The 17286-nt window shown below is 38.7% G+C and overlaps 3 protein-coding genes and 1 long non-coding RNA gene across 4 annotated transcripts; 3 read left to right on the plus strand and 1 right to left on the minus strand.

Moving 5' to 3' along the window:
• Positions 1–2031: 2031 nt before the first annotated feature.
• Positions 2032–6523, minus strand: LOC148920021 (uncharacterized). The gene is made up of 2 exons (XR_016124096.1): positions 6393–6523; positions 2032–6292 (listed from the first exon to the last, which is right to left on the minus strand). It is a non-coding gene; the product is annotated as an uncharacterized LOC148920021 (long non-coding RNA).
• Positions 2198–5025, plus strand: LOC148920022 (putative RNA helicase SDE3). The gene is made up of 3 exons (XM_089045848.1): positions 2198–3142; positions 3642–3833; positions 3914–5025. The coding sequence occupies exons 1-3, from the start codon at positions 2198–2200 to the stop codon at positions 4841–4843; spliced, it is 2067 nt and encodes a 688-aa protein (XP_088901974.1). The 3' UTR covers positions 4844–5025.
• Positions 6524–7073: 550 nt separating the features above from the next.
• Positions 7074–9897, plus strand: LOC103323611 (putative RNA helicase SDE3). Its single transcript, XM_016792100.2, has 3 exons — positions 7074–8078; positions 8543–8734; positions 8819–9897. The coding sequence occupies exons 1-3, from the start codon at positions 7074–7076 to the stop codon at positions 9701–9703; spliced, it is 2082 nt and encodes a 693-aa protein (XP_016647586.2). The 3' UTR covers positions 9704–9897.
• A 1520-nt stretch (positions 9898–11417) lies between these two features.
• Positions 11418–14446, plus strand: LOC103323612 (putative RNA helicase SDE3). Its single transcript, XM_008225613.2, has 3 exons — positions 11418–12573; positions 13056–13247; positions 13332–14446. The coding sequence occupies exons 1-3, from the start codon at positions 11551–11553 to the stop codon at positions 14259–14261; spliced, it is 2145 nt and encodes a 714-aa protein (XP_008223835.2). The 5' UTR covers positions 11418–11550; the 3' UTR covers positions 14262–14446.
• Positions 14447–17286: the final 2840 nt, after the last annotated feature.

A 17286-nucleotide genomic window follows, 5' to 3' on the forward strand; every position in this document is an offset into this window, starting at 1 on the left:
CAGGCCAAGGAGTATAAGGCATTCCTTCAAGGCTTCAAGGCTTCAAGGCCTCAAGGCTCCAAGGCCATAGCCGCATTGAGCATACCCTCCAATAATAGTATTCTAACCACCAGTATCAAGATTTAACATAGTCCAATCATAGTATTCCAACCAGCGGTATCAAGATTTAACATAGATTCAATCACCCCTTTATCCGATTCAATATCCTCCAGCTACATGTTCAAAATAGAGCCACCCATATAGAAATTCTGTTCAATACCAACTTTCAAAGCAAAACAATGAATACCGATGCCAAATTCATATGCTTTGGTATGGTACTAGCACACTCTGCACACCCCTTGAGAACACTGACAATAATGAATTCATTCGGCCTCAACCCACTTCTTATTAATCCCAAAGTAATTTCCAATCCCCATTCAAATTGACCATCTTGGACAGCAGCCGAGATCATCAAAGTCCAAGTGACAAGGTTTCTGTCAGGCATTTCATCAAACACTCTAAACCCATCACCCAAAAGCCCACATTTTGAGCACATTCTGATCAAATTATTCAACAAAAAAATGTCATCGGTAAATCCCAACTCGATGATATGGGAATGGATTTGGGTACCAAGGAAACATGACTTTGAAGTCTCAGAGAGGGAAAGAGCAGCGACAATGGAAGTTGGGTCTTTACCCACCAAGAGACTAGAGAATGAAGAGCAGGATTAGGAAGTGTAGAGTTGGAGTTGGTCTTTGGAGATTGCATGGAAGGCTCTGGGTTTGGTTGTTGAAAGAATAAAGCCTCTAAGCCTTGAAGTAAGAGTAAGTCCTACACCACCTAAGCTTCTCATTCTTCATGACAGACCTTGGCTGGTGAAAAAGAAAAGCTTCAAAGTGGATCCCATAACGATTGGCCATTGTCCCATTGCATTGCAGGCTGCAGATTTTGAGTAGCAGCTTCTGGGTTTAGGGTATGATCGATTGTTTGATCGCTCAGAATTTCTTCATGAGAATCTGATTTCTGTTGTTCTGATGGTAAAACAGTGTTTAATATTGCGGTTTTTATCCCGTCACCATTTAGCTCATAAATTAATTTATGTGTGAAATATGTGCAAAATCAAATTTTGTTAGAAAACACAAATTTGACTATAAACAAACAGAAATTAGGTTAGAAACTATTGGGACAATTGTACTAAAATGAGAATTTGAGACACTTACCAAACTTTTTTATAAAAAAAATCCTTAATAAAATATAAACCCATTTCCAGGGCAATGATTTGGCGTGTCATGGTTCATCATGTCCCTGCGGGACTTTTGTATTAACGTTAAATTGTTTCTTCAAGTTTTAATGTTTAAGTCTTTACTCGATTGGGGGGATTCACTCTCCACTAAAAGAGAAAAACACTTTAGCTGGGCGGGTCCCTTTTGCTGATGTGGCGAGAGCCAAGGTAGGAGTGGGACCGTTAGTGTAATTTGGTGTCCTAAATTGGACAAGGTCTTGGGTGAGATGGTTGAACCACGTCACCCGTTTGGTCACCCTCACAAAAATGCAACGTTTTTTAGTGGGAGTACTCGGACGGGTGATTACGGTCTCACTCAAGACTTTCCGCTAGACTTCTCTATTTAGCTAGAATAAAAGAGTAGAAGCCAGTGTAGTGGTAATTGTGTCACATAGAATAATGCATGAGATGAAAGAGTTGTTTACAAAGAGCCCTAATTACAAGCTACAAAATACAAGATAAGTCTACCACATGAGAAACTGTTCACCATGATCAGCTTACACATATAAGATGGACCAAGATTTGGTAGAGGAAGTTTCGTTTATAATTTTCAATGGAAAGTTTGAATCTCACCAATGTCAAATAATTGTTTGACCCAAAAATAAAAAAAAAGGAAAAGGAAAAAGGAAAAGGACTAAAGTAGCTTCAACCTTTGGGACTCTCTGTGACTGTGCATGTACTATGTTCCTTCCTTAATAGCAAAGACCTCTTCAGTCGTTGGTTCGTCAACAACACTCACTCATTAAGGCAGGCAGGTGACTGGTGAGTGCTTCCTTTTTGTATGTTTCCTTTTTCATGTTGGCTTTTCATTTCTTCAGCTTCAGCTTCCTCTTTTCAATTCATTTGTATGTAACATTCTAACTCAGATGATCTTTGTCTTTGGTATCTCAACTGGTTGCTTGACTTGTGTGTTTTGATCACAGAAAGAGGGACACCATGTCAATTTTTCTTGAAGTTTTGAAATGCCTCTTTTGTATTGAAGATGAGCGTGAGAATTATGATTATAATCAAATTCCCAGACAAACTTACGATTCTAAAATTTCCGATAGAAACCGCTCCCCACCCTTGACTTCTACTAATCAATCTCCAGCCTTCTATAACTATAAAGCCCCATCACCCCCATCTCAACCAGTCAAATCTTCCTTTAGTTCATCTTCATCATCCCCTAAGCCTCCGACATCTTCATCGAAACCGCTGCAATCTTCTTATATCAGTACATCTTCTCCATCTCCTAAATTCCCAACATCTTCTGCTTCAACATTCCCTAAGCCCCCAACATCTTCATTTAAGCTGCCTCAATCAAACTTTGTTAATCCATCTTCTTCCAATGCATCTCCATTTATTCTTGAATTCCCAACATCTGTATCTAAATTACAACAATCTTCTTCTGTTGATCAGCGTTCAGCATCGCCTAAACCCCCAACATCTTCATCTAAGCTGCCCCAATCCACTCTTGTTAGTCCATCTTCACCATCCCTTCAACTCCAAACACCTTCATCTAGACCATCTCCACCTAAACTGTCTACATCCTCCTCTAAACCAGCTCAGGCTTCATCAAAATCACATTCATCATCACCAAATCCTCCAACATCTTCAAAACCATCTCCATCCTCGGGACGACCAGCGTCTTCCACTACGCTCCCTCCAATCTTTAAGCAAGTTCTATCCCCAGCCTCCTCAGATGTAATAACTGAAAAGGGGAAGAAAAATTATGTAGCGGTGGTTGAAAAGGGTTCATTACCTATATTCACGATTCCTGAGGATTTCAAAGATTTGATCAAGAATGACATTGTGCCTAAAGTTCTTAAACAGCCTCTGTCTTCCACGACATATAAGGATTACTTTGCTGCTCTGTTATACGCTGAAGAGTTCTACCATGAGGTATGCAAGAATCTTGCCCATTTGTAATGCCTTTTCTTCTTAACAAGATAGTGAAGAAAATTATGACAGATATCATACCATTTATATAAATATGTGTGTAAAGCACTTCTCTAAGTTTCTGTTTTCGGAAGTTCTGACGATAATATGTGATTTCAATGTTGATTATATAGCACAGTTTTGAATGATTAGCAAAACATAGCTTATTTCATATTAGTAGTCATTTTTCTCTGTACAAGGATTTGAATGGTTAATTATACTTGATACTTCTTTGTTTGCATTGGTGACTGGCTATTGTTTTAAAATGATTTGAGTTTCATGTACATGCCTTTGCAACTAAATTTTGATGCCAAAAGACAAATCTAAATACTAATCCAAAAGACAAAAAGAATGTCTTAAGAGCTGCGGTACAACATTCTTCTTTTCTAAATTTTGTATGATTTTTCATGCTTACTTTGAAAGAAAGAAATAAAAAAAAAACCTTTGTTGTTATTTGAACCAGAAATGGGCTGATTTCAAAATGAAGAATGTGACACTGAAGTTGCAAAAAGCAGCAGTTTACAAAAATCAAGACAAGGAAGAGAAAACCTTCGTAGAATTTATGATTGATTCTGTTCCTGAAAATCGGCCATTCCTTTTGTCGAGGGACTTAGTCTATGTACGGCCATCAGGTACAAATGCTGAGCAGTTTCAGGTAAACTCTGAACATCCATTAACATATGGCAATTTCTTAAAACTATCCGCATTATAATTATCTTATTACATGTTATGCAGGGCATTATAAATCGCATTATTAGGAGCAATCTTGTATTAGTGGAATTTGAAGATGAATTTTATGATTATCATTATTCGACCCAAAAATATGATGTCAGCTTCTCATTCAATAGAGTATGTTTGAAAAGAGCTCACCAAGCAGTTCAAACAGCATCGGATACTTTGTTTAAGAACTTCCTCTTTCCTGATGGTGTTTCCCGTACGAGCATTCCCACCGCACCAGCGCTGCTGTCTGGCCGTCACAAACTTGACGCCAAACAATTATCTGCTGTTTGTCAAATTTTAAGCATTAAGGGCTCACCACCTTACTTGGTGGCTGGCCAGCTTTGTGTTGAAAGGAACGTTTTTAGGCCGTCGAGAACTGGAGCGGTTGTTTGTGAAGCAGTGCACCAGTTATGTCAAACCTCACTCAAAAATAGGATTCTGATATGTGCTCCTAGTAACCGCTGTTGTGATGGGATTATGAGAAGCTTGTTGAAAGTGATTCCAGAGTCGGATATGTTTCGAGCCAACGCTGCATTCCGTGAGAAAGATGAGGTGCCTGATGAAATCCTCCCATCATGCCTTTACGAAGACCCTTATTTCTCTTGTCCTCCAACTGAGAAGCTTAAAAAATTCAGGGTGATTTTCTCGACTCTCATGAGTAGCTTTCGGCTACATGATAAAGGCCTAACTTCTGGACATTTTAGTCATATTTTTCTGGTGGATGCTTCATCTGCCATTGAGCCGGAAACAGCAGTGGCCTTAACTAATTTTGCAGAAAAAGGTACTACTGTTATAGTCGCTGGTCAACCAGGAGATAATTCACGTTGGGTTCGCGCAGACATGGCAAGGCAAAAGGGACTGAAGATTTCATACTTTGAGAGACTTTTCAAGTCAAGGCCATATAGAAGCTTCAATCCAATGCTTATCACACAACTGGACCAGTAGCAAAGGCCACACTCAGCAACACCTACAGGCTTTTGCATTAAGCTTAAAACCCTTTGCATAATTGTACGAAACATTTGACTGTTTGCTGTTTAAATTTCTTGGTTCATAAGCCACAACCTAAAGATATTAGGGTGACTGTTTTATTGTAAGTAGCCTTCTGCAAAGTGTGGTGATTGTTTTTATTTGTGACTGTTTTCTTGTCAAATTATTAATCGCCCTCCTAGGCTACCTTACCTCAACCTCCTGCATGTTCAGATCCTCTTCTATCTGAATCAATTTTGTTTCTAACACATTAGAACCATAACCAGATTGATTGCATCAGTAACATTTGGCTGATAGCAGAGGAGCATAAGGATTTTCAGGTGCAAACTTTGCGTTGTTGGTTCCTCCTGTTAACTTAGTTTGACCAGTCCCCGACTTCTTATCGTTTGCTTTTGCTACTGCTCTGTTAGTGCTTAGAACTGAAGTGGGATAAGGACCATCAAGTTCTGCTTCATCACTCGTTGCCAAGAACTGCAATATAAAGGACAAAAAGAGGTTGCAAAACAACTAATGATATATATCCTTACTCCTTCCTACAGACCATGCTAATTGTTCTGTGCCATTTACATTTTGCTGCATTAGTCGACTAAAATCTTCAAAATGTGAACAAACTTACCATTTTTCATGGCCCGGTTTCACATTTCTGTCCAATTGGTTTCTCGCCATACCTTGATCCAACTATATCCAGTATTTTTTGGCACACCTCCTTCTATCATTTCCCTCCTTATCTTTGTAGCATCTTCCCAACTACCTCCTTCAGAGTAAACCTTTGACAATAGTACATAAGATACATCATTTTCTGGAACTAAATTCTTTGCAGTCCGTTCTCCGAACTCTATGTTCCCATGTATACGACAACCACTAAGCAAGGACCTCAATATAGCAGGCCAAGGAGTATAAGGCATTCCTTCAAGGCTTCAGGGCTCAAGGCTCCAAGGCCTCAAGGCTCCAAGGCCATAGCCGCATTGAGCATACCCTCCAATCATAGTATTCCAACCAGCAGTATCAAGATTTAATATAGTCCAATTATAGTATTCCAACCAGCAGTATCAAGATTTAACATAGATTCAATCACTCCTTTAGCCGATTCAATATCCTCCAGCTACATGTTCAAAATAGAACCACCCATATAGAAATTCTTAATTCTGTTCAATACCAACTTTCAAAGCAAAACAATGAACACTCATGCCAAATTCATATGCTTTGGTATGGTACTAGCACACTCTGCACGCCCCTTGAGAACACTGACAATAGTGAATTCATTCGGCCTCAACCCACTTCTCATTAATCCCAAATTAATTTCCAATCCCCATTCAAATTGACCATCTTGGACAGCAGCCGAGATCATCAAAGTCCAAGTGACAAGGTTTCTGTCAGGCATTTCATCAAACACTCTAAACCCATCACCTACAAGCCCACATTTTGAGTACATTTTGATCGAATTATTCAATAAAAAAAATGTCACCGGTAAATATCAACTTGATGATGCGGGAATGGATTTTGGTACCTAGAAAATTGATTTTGAAGTCTCAGAGAGGGTGAGGCGGTTGAACTATGTCACTTCTTCTTGTTGAGTCTCTCTTATAACTGAGTAGATGTAGAATCGGATGAGACCAAAATGTAGGAGATCCCGCTTACTTGTAAGAGGTGTTAGACGGGTGATTGCCGCATCATCCAAGACTTTCTCCTTTTAACTTCGGGAGAAACCTAGCAAGGGCTTATAATGCTACTCCTCCCATTGTCAATTAATTTTGGAGGGAACCTCAACTTTTTTCCTAGTAGTAATGGTTGGGCCTGCTGTATTGAGATGGGAAGTTAAAATCTCACCAACATCCCACAATTCTTCTTTGAAAAAACAAATACCAAAAGTTAAAAGAGGAGTATAAAGCAGCTTCAACCTTTGTGACTCTGCATGTACTATGTTGGGATTATAATAATGTTGCTGTTGGCTTACTTCGTGGCAAAGCTCTCTTCAGTCGTTGGCTCGTTGACTCTGGTGAGTGAGTGCTTTTTTCTTCTTCTTTGGCTTTTTCTGTGTTTCTTTTTCCTTGTTGGTTTCTCAGTTCTTCTGTTCTTGGATGGATCATATCCATCTTTGTATGTAACATTTTAGACCTTAGAATAGGTCTAATAACTCTCAAATAGTTGTGTTGACTTGTGTGTTTTGATCAGAGACTGGAGGGCCAGCATGTCAATTTTTCTTGAAGTCTTGAAATGCCTTCTTTGTTGTGAAGATGAGCATGATAATTATCATGATTCTTATAATCAAATTCCCAGACAAACCAGTTTCCATCATAATGATTATGAATATCAAACTCCCCACAGAAACTACTCTCCACCCCTGACTTCTACTAATCAATCTCCAGCCTCCTATAACTATAAACCCCCATCACCTCCATCTCAAGCACCTAAATCTCCTTTTAGTGCTTCTTCATCATCCCCTAAGCCTCCAACATCTTCATCGAAACCACGGCAATCATCTTCTCCATCTCCTAATTTCCCAACATCTTTATCTAAAACACAACCATCTTCTTCTTGCAATACATATTCAACATTCCCTGGGCCCCCATCATTTTCATCTAAGCTGCCTCAATCAACTTTTGTTAATGCATCTTCATCTAAACCACTACAATCCTCTGTCAATGCATCTTCATTTACCCATGAATTCCTAACAATTGTATTTAATTCACAACAATCTTCTTCTGTTGATCAGCCTTCAGCATTACCTAAACACCCAACATCTTCATCTAAGCTGCCCCAATCCACTCTTATTAGTCCATCTTCACCATCCCTTCAATTCCAAACACCTTCATCTAGACCATCTCCTCCTAAACTGTCTACAGCCTCCTCTAAACCACCTCAGGCTTCATCAAAATCACATTCATCATCACCAAAACCTCCAACATCTTCAAAACCATCTCCATCCTCTGGGCCGCCGGTGTCTTCCACTAAGCTCCCTCCAATCTTCAAGCAAGTCCTATCCCCAGCCTGCCCGAGTGTAATAAATCAAAAGGTGAAGAAAAATTATGTGTGGGTCGAAAAGGATCCATTACCTATATTTCTGATTCCGGAGGATATCAAAGATTTGATCAAGAATGACATTGTGCCCAATGTTCTAAAGCAGCCCCTGTCCCCCACAACATATAAGGATTACTTTGCTGCTCTGTTATATGCTGAAGAGTTCTACCATGAGGTATGCAAGAATCTTGCCCATTTGTAATGCATTTTCTTCAATAGTTAGTTAAGAAAATTATGACAGATATGAACCCATTTATATAAATATGTTTGTAAAGTACTTCTCTAAGTTTCAGTTTTTGGAAGATATGACGATAATATCTGAATTTGATTGGTTTAAACATGGATTATACAGCACAGTTTTGAATCGTTAGCAAAACATAGCTTATTTCATATTATAATCACTTTGCTCTACACAAAGATTCTGTTAATTATACTTGATACTTGTTTGTATGCATTGAAACCAATGCACACTAAAACTGGCTATTGTTTTGAAATCATGGAGTTTCATGTACATGCCTTTGCAACTAAATATTGTGGTATGAATGATAACATTCTTCTTTTCTTAATTTTGTATGATTTTTCTTGCTGACTTTGAAAGAAATATAACTGAAAAAACCTGTGGTTGTTGTTTGAAACCAGAAATGGGCTCATTTCAATATGAAGAATGTGACACTGAAGTTGCATGAAGCAGCAGTTTATAAAAATCTAGAGAAGGAAGAGAAAACCTTCATAAAATTTGAGATTGATTCTGTTCCTGAAAATAGGCCATTCCTTTTGTCAAGGGACTTAGTCTATGTACGACCATCGGGTACGAATGTTGACCAGTTTCAGGTAAACTCTGAACATCCATTGACATATGCTGAGCAATTTCTTAAAACTATCTGCATTATAATTATCTTATTGCATGTTGTGCAGGGCATTATATACCGCATTATTAAGAGCAATCTTGTATTAGTGGAATTTGAAGATGAATTTTATGCTTATCATGATTCAACCCAAAAATATGATGTGAGCTTCTCATTCAATAGAGTCTGTTTGAAAAGAGCTCACCAAGCAGTTCAAACTGCATCAGATGCTTTATTTAAGAACTTCCTCTTTCCTGATTGTGTTTCTCGTATGAGCATCCCCACTGCACCAGCGCTGCTTTCTACCCATCCGGATAAGTTATCTGCAGTTCGTCGTATTTTAAGCATTCGGGGCTCACCGCCTTACCTGGTAGCTGGCTCAACAACTCGAGGGGTTGTTAGTGATGCAGTACACCAGTTATGTCAAACGTCACCAGAAAATAAGGTTCTTATATGTGCTCCTAGTAACAGCTGTTGTGATGGGATTATGAGAAGCTTGTTGAAAGTGATTCCAGAGTCAGATATGTTTCGAGCCAATGCTGCATTTCGCGAGAAAGATGAGGTGCCTGATGACATCCTCCCATCATGCTTTTACAAAGAAACTTATTTCTCTTGTCCTCCAACAGAGGAACTCCGAGAATTCAGGGTGATTTTCTCGACTTACATGAGTAGCTTTCGGCTGCATGATAAAGGCCTAACTGCTGGACATTTTAGTCATATTTTTCTGGTGGATGCTTCATCTGCCAATGAGCCGGAAACAGCAGTGGCCTTAACTAATTTTGCAGAAAAAAGTACTACTGTTATAGTCACTGGTCAACCAGGAGATCGTTCACGTTGGGTTCGCTCAGACATGGCAAGGGAAAGGGGGCTGAAGATTTCATACTTCGAGAGACTTTTCAAGTCAAGGCTATATAGAAGCCTCAATCCAATGCTTATCACACATTTGGACCAGTAGCATGAGCCAGAATCAGCAACACCTACAGGCTTTTGCATTAAGCTTAAAACCCTTTGGCACGAAACATTTGACTGTTTGCTGTTTAAATTTCTTGGTTCATAAGCCACAGCCTAAGATATTAGGGTGACTGTTTTGTTGTAAGTAGCCTTCTGCAAAGTGTGGTGATTGCTTTTAATTGCAACCGTTTTCTTGTAGCCCATCCATCAGCTAAGCCTCCTCGGTTACCTTACCTCATCATCCTGCATTTTCAGATCCTCTATCTATCTCAATCAATTTTGTTTCTTAACTTGCTGATGGAAAAATCACTGTAAGTGAATTATAAGCCAAAGTTTTTTCTTAAAACAAAAACAAACAAAAAATCCTTCAGGGTGATAATTTTCCATGCCATCCACAGTTTTTTTCTGAAGCCTTCTTCCTGTTAAACTTTGCTAAACAAAAAGGACCAAAGAAGATTCAACCTTTGTGACTCTGTCTGACTGTGCATGTACTATATCGGTTTTCAAGCATGAACATTCACCTGTTCATGCTTGAAAACCAGTACTTCAAAAAAAACCATCTACTCCCTTGGTGTAGGAGACAACTGCCTCAATGTTGCTGGCAAGATTCTCCCAGCTTCATCTGATATGCTTTTCTTTCCACAGCCAACATGCATGCATGTCAAATTCACAATTTCCTTATCCAAACACTTAACTAATTGATATCACAAAAGACAAAAGTGATTCAGCTCCATGATCAATGATCCCAAAGATTGAATCCGTGTAGCCCATCCATCAGCTAAGCCGTTTGGACTTAGAAGTAGGTGGTTACCTAAGTCTCCATCTGATAACCAATTCAATTTTAGTTTTTAGTTCTCATGTTTTGTGCTAGAGTATAGAGAGAAAAGAGGGAGAATGAAAGTGAGAATGAAAGTGAAGATGAGATTGAAAGAAATATGAAAGGGGAGAGTTGTTACAACACATATGGGAGAATATAAACTAGAGGCATGTCATCAATTGAAGTCAATTTATTGCAAGGCTTTAGAAAACATTCTTATTTGATTATAATATAAGAATTCCTTTTTTGGTCAAATTATGATATAAAAAATCAAATATAGCTAGCAATCCTCATAATTTGTTAAACAGGTTCTTAACAAGTAATCTGTTTAATAATATGTTTCACACGACATGCTTATTAAATGGATCAGGTTTGAGTTAAGCATTTTTGACACGTTTATTATCCCAATATAATACGAATCCAAACGTGACACAACCCATTACTAAAGTGAAAACAAAAACTAAAAAACAGCTGGTTTTTCAATTGCAAACAACAAAGTCAGAGAATGTGGCTAATATGTTTGTCCAGGACTTGTTTTAAAATGTTAAATAGTTTGTTTAATTTTTAATTACTTAGTTTAATGCCCTTCTTGATCGGTTGATCCTTATCTAGGTGGGCCCATTTTGCTGATTTGGCAAGGCCTGGTTTGTGGTGGGACCGGATGAATGGAATGACGACAACTGGACAGCCGCGTTGTTATTACGGTAGAATCTTCAAACTCGGAGTCTTTTTAACAAGCTCAGGTCCAAAACCAACAAGACACTTCAGCAGCAACAAGCTCAGGTGCTGCGTGCGGTGCATTCGGTAAACTTGCTCTTTCTCAATCCATTTTGCATATGACATTCTAACTCATAGAACAGATGATCTTTGTATCCCATCACATCACAACTATTTATTTTCAATCTTTGAATTAATATTTTCATTTATGTCTAACTATTCCTCTGCTCGGTTTGAACTTGTTGCTCTGCATGTTTGGTAGATTTGAATGAGTCTCATACTTTAGACCCTGCAATGGGAGTAGTCATAGTTCTCAAATGGTCGTTTGGTTTCTTTGTTTTGTTCACAGAAAGAGGAAAATCATGTCATTTTTTCGCGAACTCTTGAAATGGCTTCCCTTCCAACCCGAAGTACAGGATCGTGATACTAGCCACATAAACCGCTTGCCACATTCATCTGAACCACCGGCAACTCCATCTAAACCAGTCCTGTCTCCCTCTAATCCACCTTCATCTTCCCCTACACCTCCTTCATTGGGTAGACAACCGCAATCTTCTTCGCTCCATACATCTTCGTCGTCTCCTAAATTCGCAACATCTTCATCTAAGCTACCCCCATCACCTTTTGTTAGTCCATCTTCATCATCCCTTCAACCCCCAACAACTTCATCCACATCATCTCTGTTTCCTCCTCAACTATCTACTTACTCCTCTAAGCCACTTCAGGCCTCATTGTCTCCGGCTTCATCTGAGCCACATTCATTATCCACAAAACCCCCAACATCTTCTTCAAAACCATCTCCATCTTCTTCAAATCAGCAATCTTCTTCTATCAGTACATCTTCTCCATCTCCTAAATTCCCAACATCTTTATCTAGAACACAACCATCTTCTTCATCCAAGCTGCCTCAATCAACATTCCCTGAGCCCCCATCATCTTCATCTAAGCTGCCTCAATCAACTTTTGTTAATTCATCTTCATCTAAACTGTCTACATCCTCCTCTAAACCACCTCAGGCTTCATCAAAATCACATTCATCATCACCAAATCCTCCAACATCTCCAAAACCATCTCCATCCTCGGGACCTCCTGTGCCTTCCACTGAGTTCCCTCCAATCTTTAAGCAAGTTCTATCCCCAGCATCCTCAAATGTAATAAACGAAAAGGGGGAGAAAAATTATGTATGTGTTGATATTGTGCCTATATTCACGATTCCTGAGGATATCAAGGATTTGATCAAGAATGACATTGTGCCTAAAGTTCTTAAACAGCCTCTGTCTCCCACGACATATAAGGATTACTTTGCTGCTCTGTTATATGCTGAAGAGTTCTACCATGAGGTATGCAAGAATCTTGCCCATTTGTAATGCCTTTTCTTCTTAAGTATTTAAGAAAATATGGCATATATCAAACCATTTATATAAATATGTGTGTAAAACACTTCTCTAAGTTACAATTTTAGGAAGATTTGACGATAATATCTGATTTAAATATTGATTATATAGCACAGTTTTGAAGGGTTAGCAAAACATAGTTTATTTCGTATTAGTAATCACTTTTCTGTACCCAAAGATTCTGTTTATATACTTGATACTTCTTTGTTTGCATCAGTGATTGGCTATTGTTTTGAAATGATTGAGTTTCATGTACATGCCTTTGCATTATGCATTGTGCATTTCAGTATCTTAAGAGCTGTCGTATGATGAATGATGGAATGCAGAATGCTGTGGTACAACAACATTCTTCTTTTCTAAATTTTGTACGATTTTTCATGCTGACTTTGAAAGAAATAAAAAAACCTTTGCTGTTAATTTTAAACCAGAAATGGGCTGATTTCAATATGAAGAATGTGACACTGAAGTTGCATGAAGCAGCAGTTTATAAAAATAAAGACAAGGAAGAGAAAACTTTCGTAGAATTTGAGATTGATTCTGTTCCTGAAAATCGGCCATTCCTTTTGTCGAGGGACTTAGTCCATGTACGGCCATCAGGTACAAATGCTGAGCAGTTTCAGGTAAACTCTGAACATTCATTAACATTTGCTGAGCAATTTCTTAAAACTATCCGCATTATAATTATCTTATTACATGCTATGCAGGGTATTATACATCGCATTATTAGGAGCAATCTTGTATTAGCTGAATTTGAAGATGAATTTTATGATTATCATTATTCGACCCAAAAATATGATGTCAGCTTCTCATTCAATAGAGTATGTTTGAAAAGAGCTCACCAAGCAGTTCAAACAGCATCGGATACTTTGTTTCAGAACTTCCTCTTTCCCGATTGTGTTTCCCGCACGAGCATTCCCACTGCACCAGCGCTGCTGTCTGGCAGTCACAAACTTGATGCCAAACAATTATCTGCTGTTCGTCAAATTTTAAGCATTCAGGGCTCACCACCTTACTTGGTGGCTGGCCAGCTTTGTGTTGAAAGGAACGTTTTTAGGCCGTCGAGAACTGGAGCGGTTGTTTGTGAAGCAGTGCACCAGTTATGTCAAACCTCACTCAAAAATAGGATTCTGATATGTGCTCCTAGTAACCGCTGTTGTGATGGGATTATGAGAAGCTTGTTGGAAGTGATTCCAGAGTCAGATATGTTTCGAGCCAACGCTGCATTCCGTGAGAAAGATGAGGTGCCTGATGACATCCTCCCATCATGCCTTTACGAAGACCCTTATTTCTCTTGTCCTCCAACTGAGAAGCTCAAAAAATTCAGGGTGATTTTCTCAACTCTCATGAGTAGCTTTCGGCTACATGATAAAGGCCTAACTTCTGGACATTTTAGTCATATTTTTCTGGTGGATGCTTCATCTGCCATTGAGCCGGAAACAGCAGTGGCCTTAACTAATTTTGCAGAAAAAAGTACTACTGTTATAGTCACTGGTCAACCAGGAGATAATTCACGTTGGGTTCGCGCAGACATGGCAAGGCAAAAGGGACTGAAGATTTCGTACTTCGAGAGACTTTTCAAGTCAAGGCCATATAGAAGCCTCAATCCAATGCTTATCACACAATTGGACCAGTAGCAAGAGCCACACTCAGCAACACTTACAGGTGCTTTGGAATGTATACATTATGTCATACACGTGTGCGCGTCTCGATGTTCTGCAGATGATTTCCCATGCATTAACTTTACAACCATATATATTCTTAGATGTCATGGTTTTTTATTGCAAAAACACTGTAAATAATGCAAAGCAATTCTCAGTAACTGGATTGTGACCCAAAGTTCCTTCTTTCTCTTTTCTTAAAGTCAATATCTGGATTGACAGCAATTCTCCAGCCTCAGTTTTAACTCTCTAAAGTGAAAATTTTGGAGAAGAGAGTTTTCAAGCTGAAGGGCCATAAATAAACATTTCTGCAGATAAAGATTATGTTTCAAATATATATACAGCAAACATAAAAACAATTCACATAAACTAAATATTTTAAAAAAGAACCATGAGACAACTTGATGCTTCAATATTGTTTGCAAGATTCTCCCAGCTTCGTCTGACATGCTTTTCTTTCCACAGGCAACCTATATGTTAAATCCACGATTTTCATGCACTTAAAGAAGGGTTTTTAGTACAAGCAATAGTCTAAAATATAAGGGGAGGGGGTTTCTTACACACACTACCATGATGTCATGGGGCTTGAACGTCTGCCAATTAAGGTCATTTTTCACTTAGCTGGACCCCGTTGACTTGTGTATCATCTTTCTACTAGAGAGAATCCGTCAATACAACATGGTCCATCTTTGAGAGACTCTTCAAGTCAAGGCCATATAGAACCCTGAATCCAATGCTTAATTATCACACAATTGGACTTGTAGCAAGAGCCACACTCAGCAACACCTGCAGGCTTTTGGATTAAGCTTAAAACTCTTTGCATAGTTGCATGAACCATTTGACTCTTTGCTTTTAAATTTCTAAAGTCACTATCTGGGTTGATATCTTTAGCAGCAATTCTCCAGCCTCCAGTTTGATCTTTTTAAAGTGCAGAATTTTATGCTAGGGATCCATTTGGAACTTTTTCTTGTAAGTAGTCTCTAAAGGAAGTGATGTGTTGGCCCTTTAAGAACTCTCAAAAGTTTGCTTCTTCCGTTTTGCGGGCAGCACCATGAAAAAAACAAATCGTATAGCCGTTCGGCTTTACGTTTTTGAAATTAGTATAGCCGACCGGCTATACTGGTGTTGACACGTCGGCACTTAAGCGCTAGGGGGTTCTATTTTTTCACTCACATAGTATAGCCGCGCTGCTATACTACAGGTTTTTTTTTTCTTTTTTTTTCGGGGTATTTCGTTTTTAAAAAAAATAGTATAGCCGCTCGGCTAAACTGTTCTGAAGTATAGCCGCGCGGCTATAGGAGGGTATTTTTAGTTTTTAAAAAGTAGTATAGCCAGACGTGGGCACCTAAGCGCTGGGCGGGTCCGTATACCAAATAGTATAGCCGTTCGGCTGGACTGGAGTATTTATTTTTTAAATAGTATAGCCGCACGGCCATACTTGTTTTCACAACGCCCGCCACTAAATAGAACAGAGTACACATGGGATCAAATTTGCATGAGAGAAATGAAATGGCCTGCAATCAAGAAACAAAACCGGAGTTCTTGGAACACCGTGTGAAGTTAGTCAAATAAGTTAGACTTAGAAGATTTCACAAGTACGAGTGCTTGGAGTGCAGTTGAAGAACTAAACACATCCTTGCAGTTGCTTCATCTCAGACTTTTAGGCAAGCTCATTATAATTTCATCTCAGTTTGCAGGTTGGATCCAACTAAAAGTTAGCTGAAGAATGATGGCTGCATGCAAACCCCAAAGCTACCCAGGATAAAAACCCATAAGGGCAATAATGTAAATCAACTAAAGGGAAAGTCAAAACCCAGTAATTAATTCTGAGTTTAACTAGGGATGAAACTAAACAAGTAAGTACCATATCATGGGCATGGACATGCATGAGGTTCTTTTTTTCAGAGTAGAAGCTATTTGGGAAGGAGGGGGGCGGGGGGTTGTACATACAAACATTCTTGGATGTCTGAGATTTTTGAACATCTGTCCACAAGATTTGAGGTAAAAGAGGTCAACCAACTGAGCTATACTCTACTAGAATGAATAAAATTCTTTTAGAAATGCCAAAGAGATCACATTACTGTACAACACTATACCATTTTAAAAAAAAATACAAGAGATCGCCTAAACTACAAGGGGAATGGGGTTTCTTACATACACACACTATCAATATGTCATAGGGATTCGAACTTGAAACCACTAGTTTGCAAGTAAAGACTTTTTTTCCTTGATCCTTATCTAGGTGGGCCCCTTTTGCTGAATTGGCAACACCCGGTTAGGGGTGGGACTGGTGAGCGTGTACATTATTATGGAAGAATCTTCAGTCTTCAGACTTTTGAACTTTCCAAAACCAAAAGGAAAGCGACGTTCAGTCGTCGGCTGGTCAACACTCAGCAACAAGCTCAGCTGCTGCTGCTTTGCATTCGGTAAACTTTCTTCCTCTTCTCGATTCATTTGCATGTAACATTGGAACTCATAGAACAGATGATCTTTGTCTCCGGTCCCAACTTTTCATTTTGCATATCTTTGAATTAATATTTTTATTTATGTCTAAATAATCCTCTGCCACTATCAACTCCGTATATTTTCATGTTTTCATTTATTTGTGTAAGGAAATGTAACAAAAAGTAAAGTTTCTGTTGGGGTCTATATTCTTAATATTCTTCAATACCAAAATCAGTATTGAAACAGAAGCTTTTGTGTGGCTGTTTTTCGAAGTGCTTGATAGCTTCGTTGACTACAGGTTAGTGTTTCATCCATGTTTTTAATAGACTGCATGCATGGTGGCTGTAGCTTATTGATTGTCAAATATTATGACAATTAAAAATTCTCATTTCTGTGGTTCTGTCAATATCTCGGTGCATTTGCTTTGCTTAATTACAGTTTAAGTGTGATTGATAATTTAAAATTTTATAAATGCATGTTTTTTTCTCCTTTCCAGTTATCAATCTGTTGCTTGGGGTTTTAAATTTTTGTGCATAATTCGTAAAAGGACTAGAGA

Source organism: Prunus mume, linkage group LG2 (genome assembly GCF_029339155.1).
Source record: "Prunus mume cultivar Tortuosa linkage group LG2, ASM2933915v1, whole genome shotgun sequence".
Taxonomy (NCBI): domain Eukaryota; kingdom Viridiplantae; phylum Streptophyta; class Magnoliopsida; order Rosales; family Rosaceae; genus Prunus; species Prunus mume.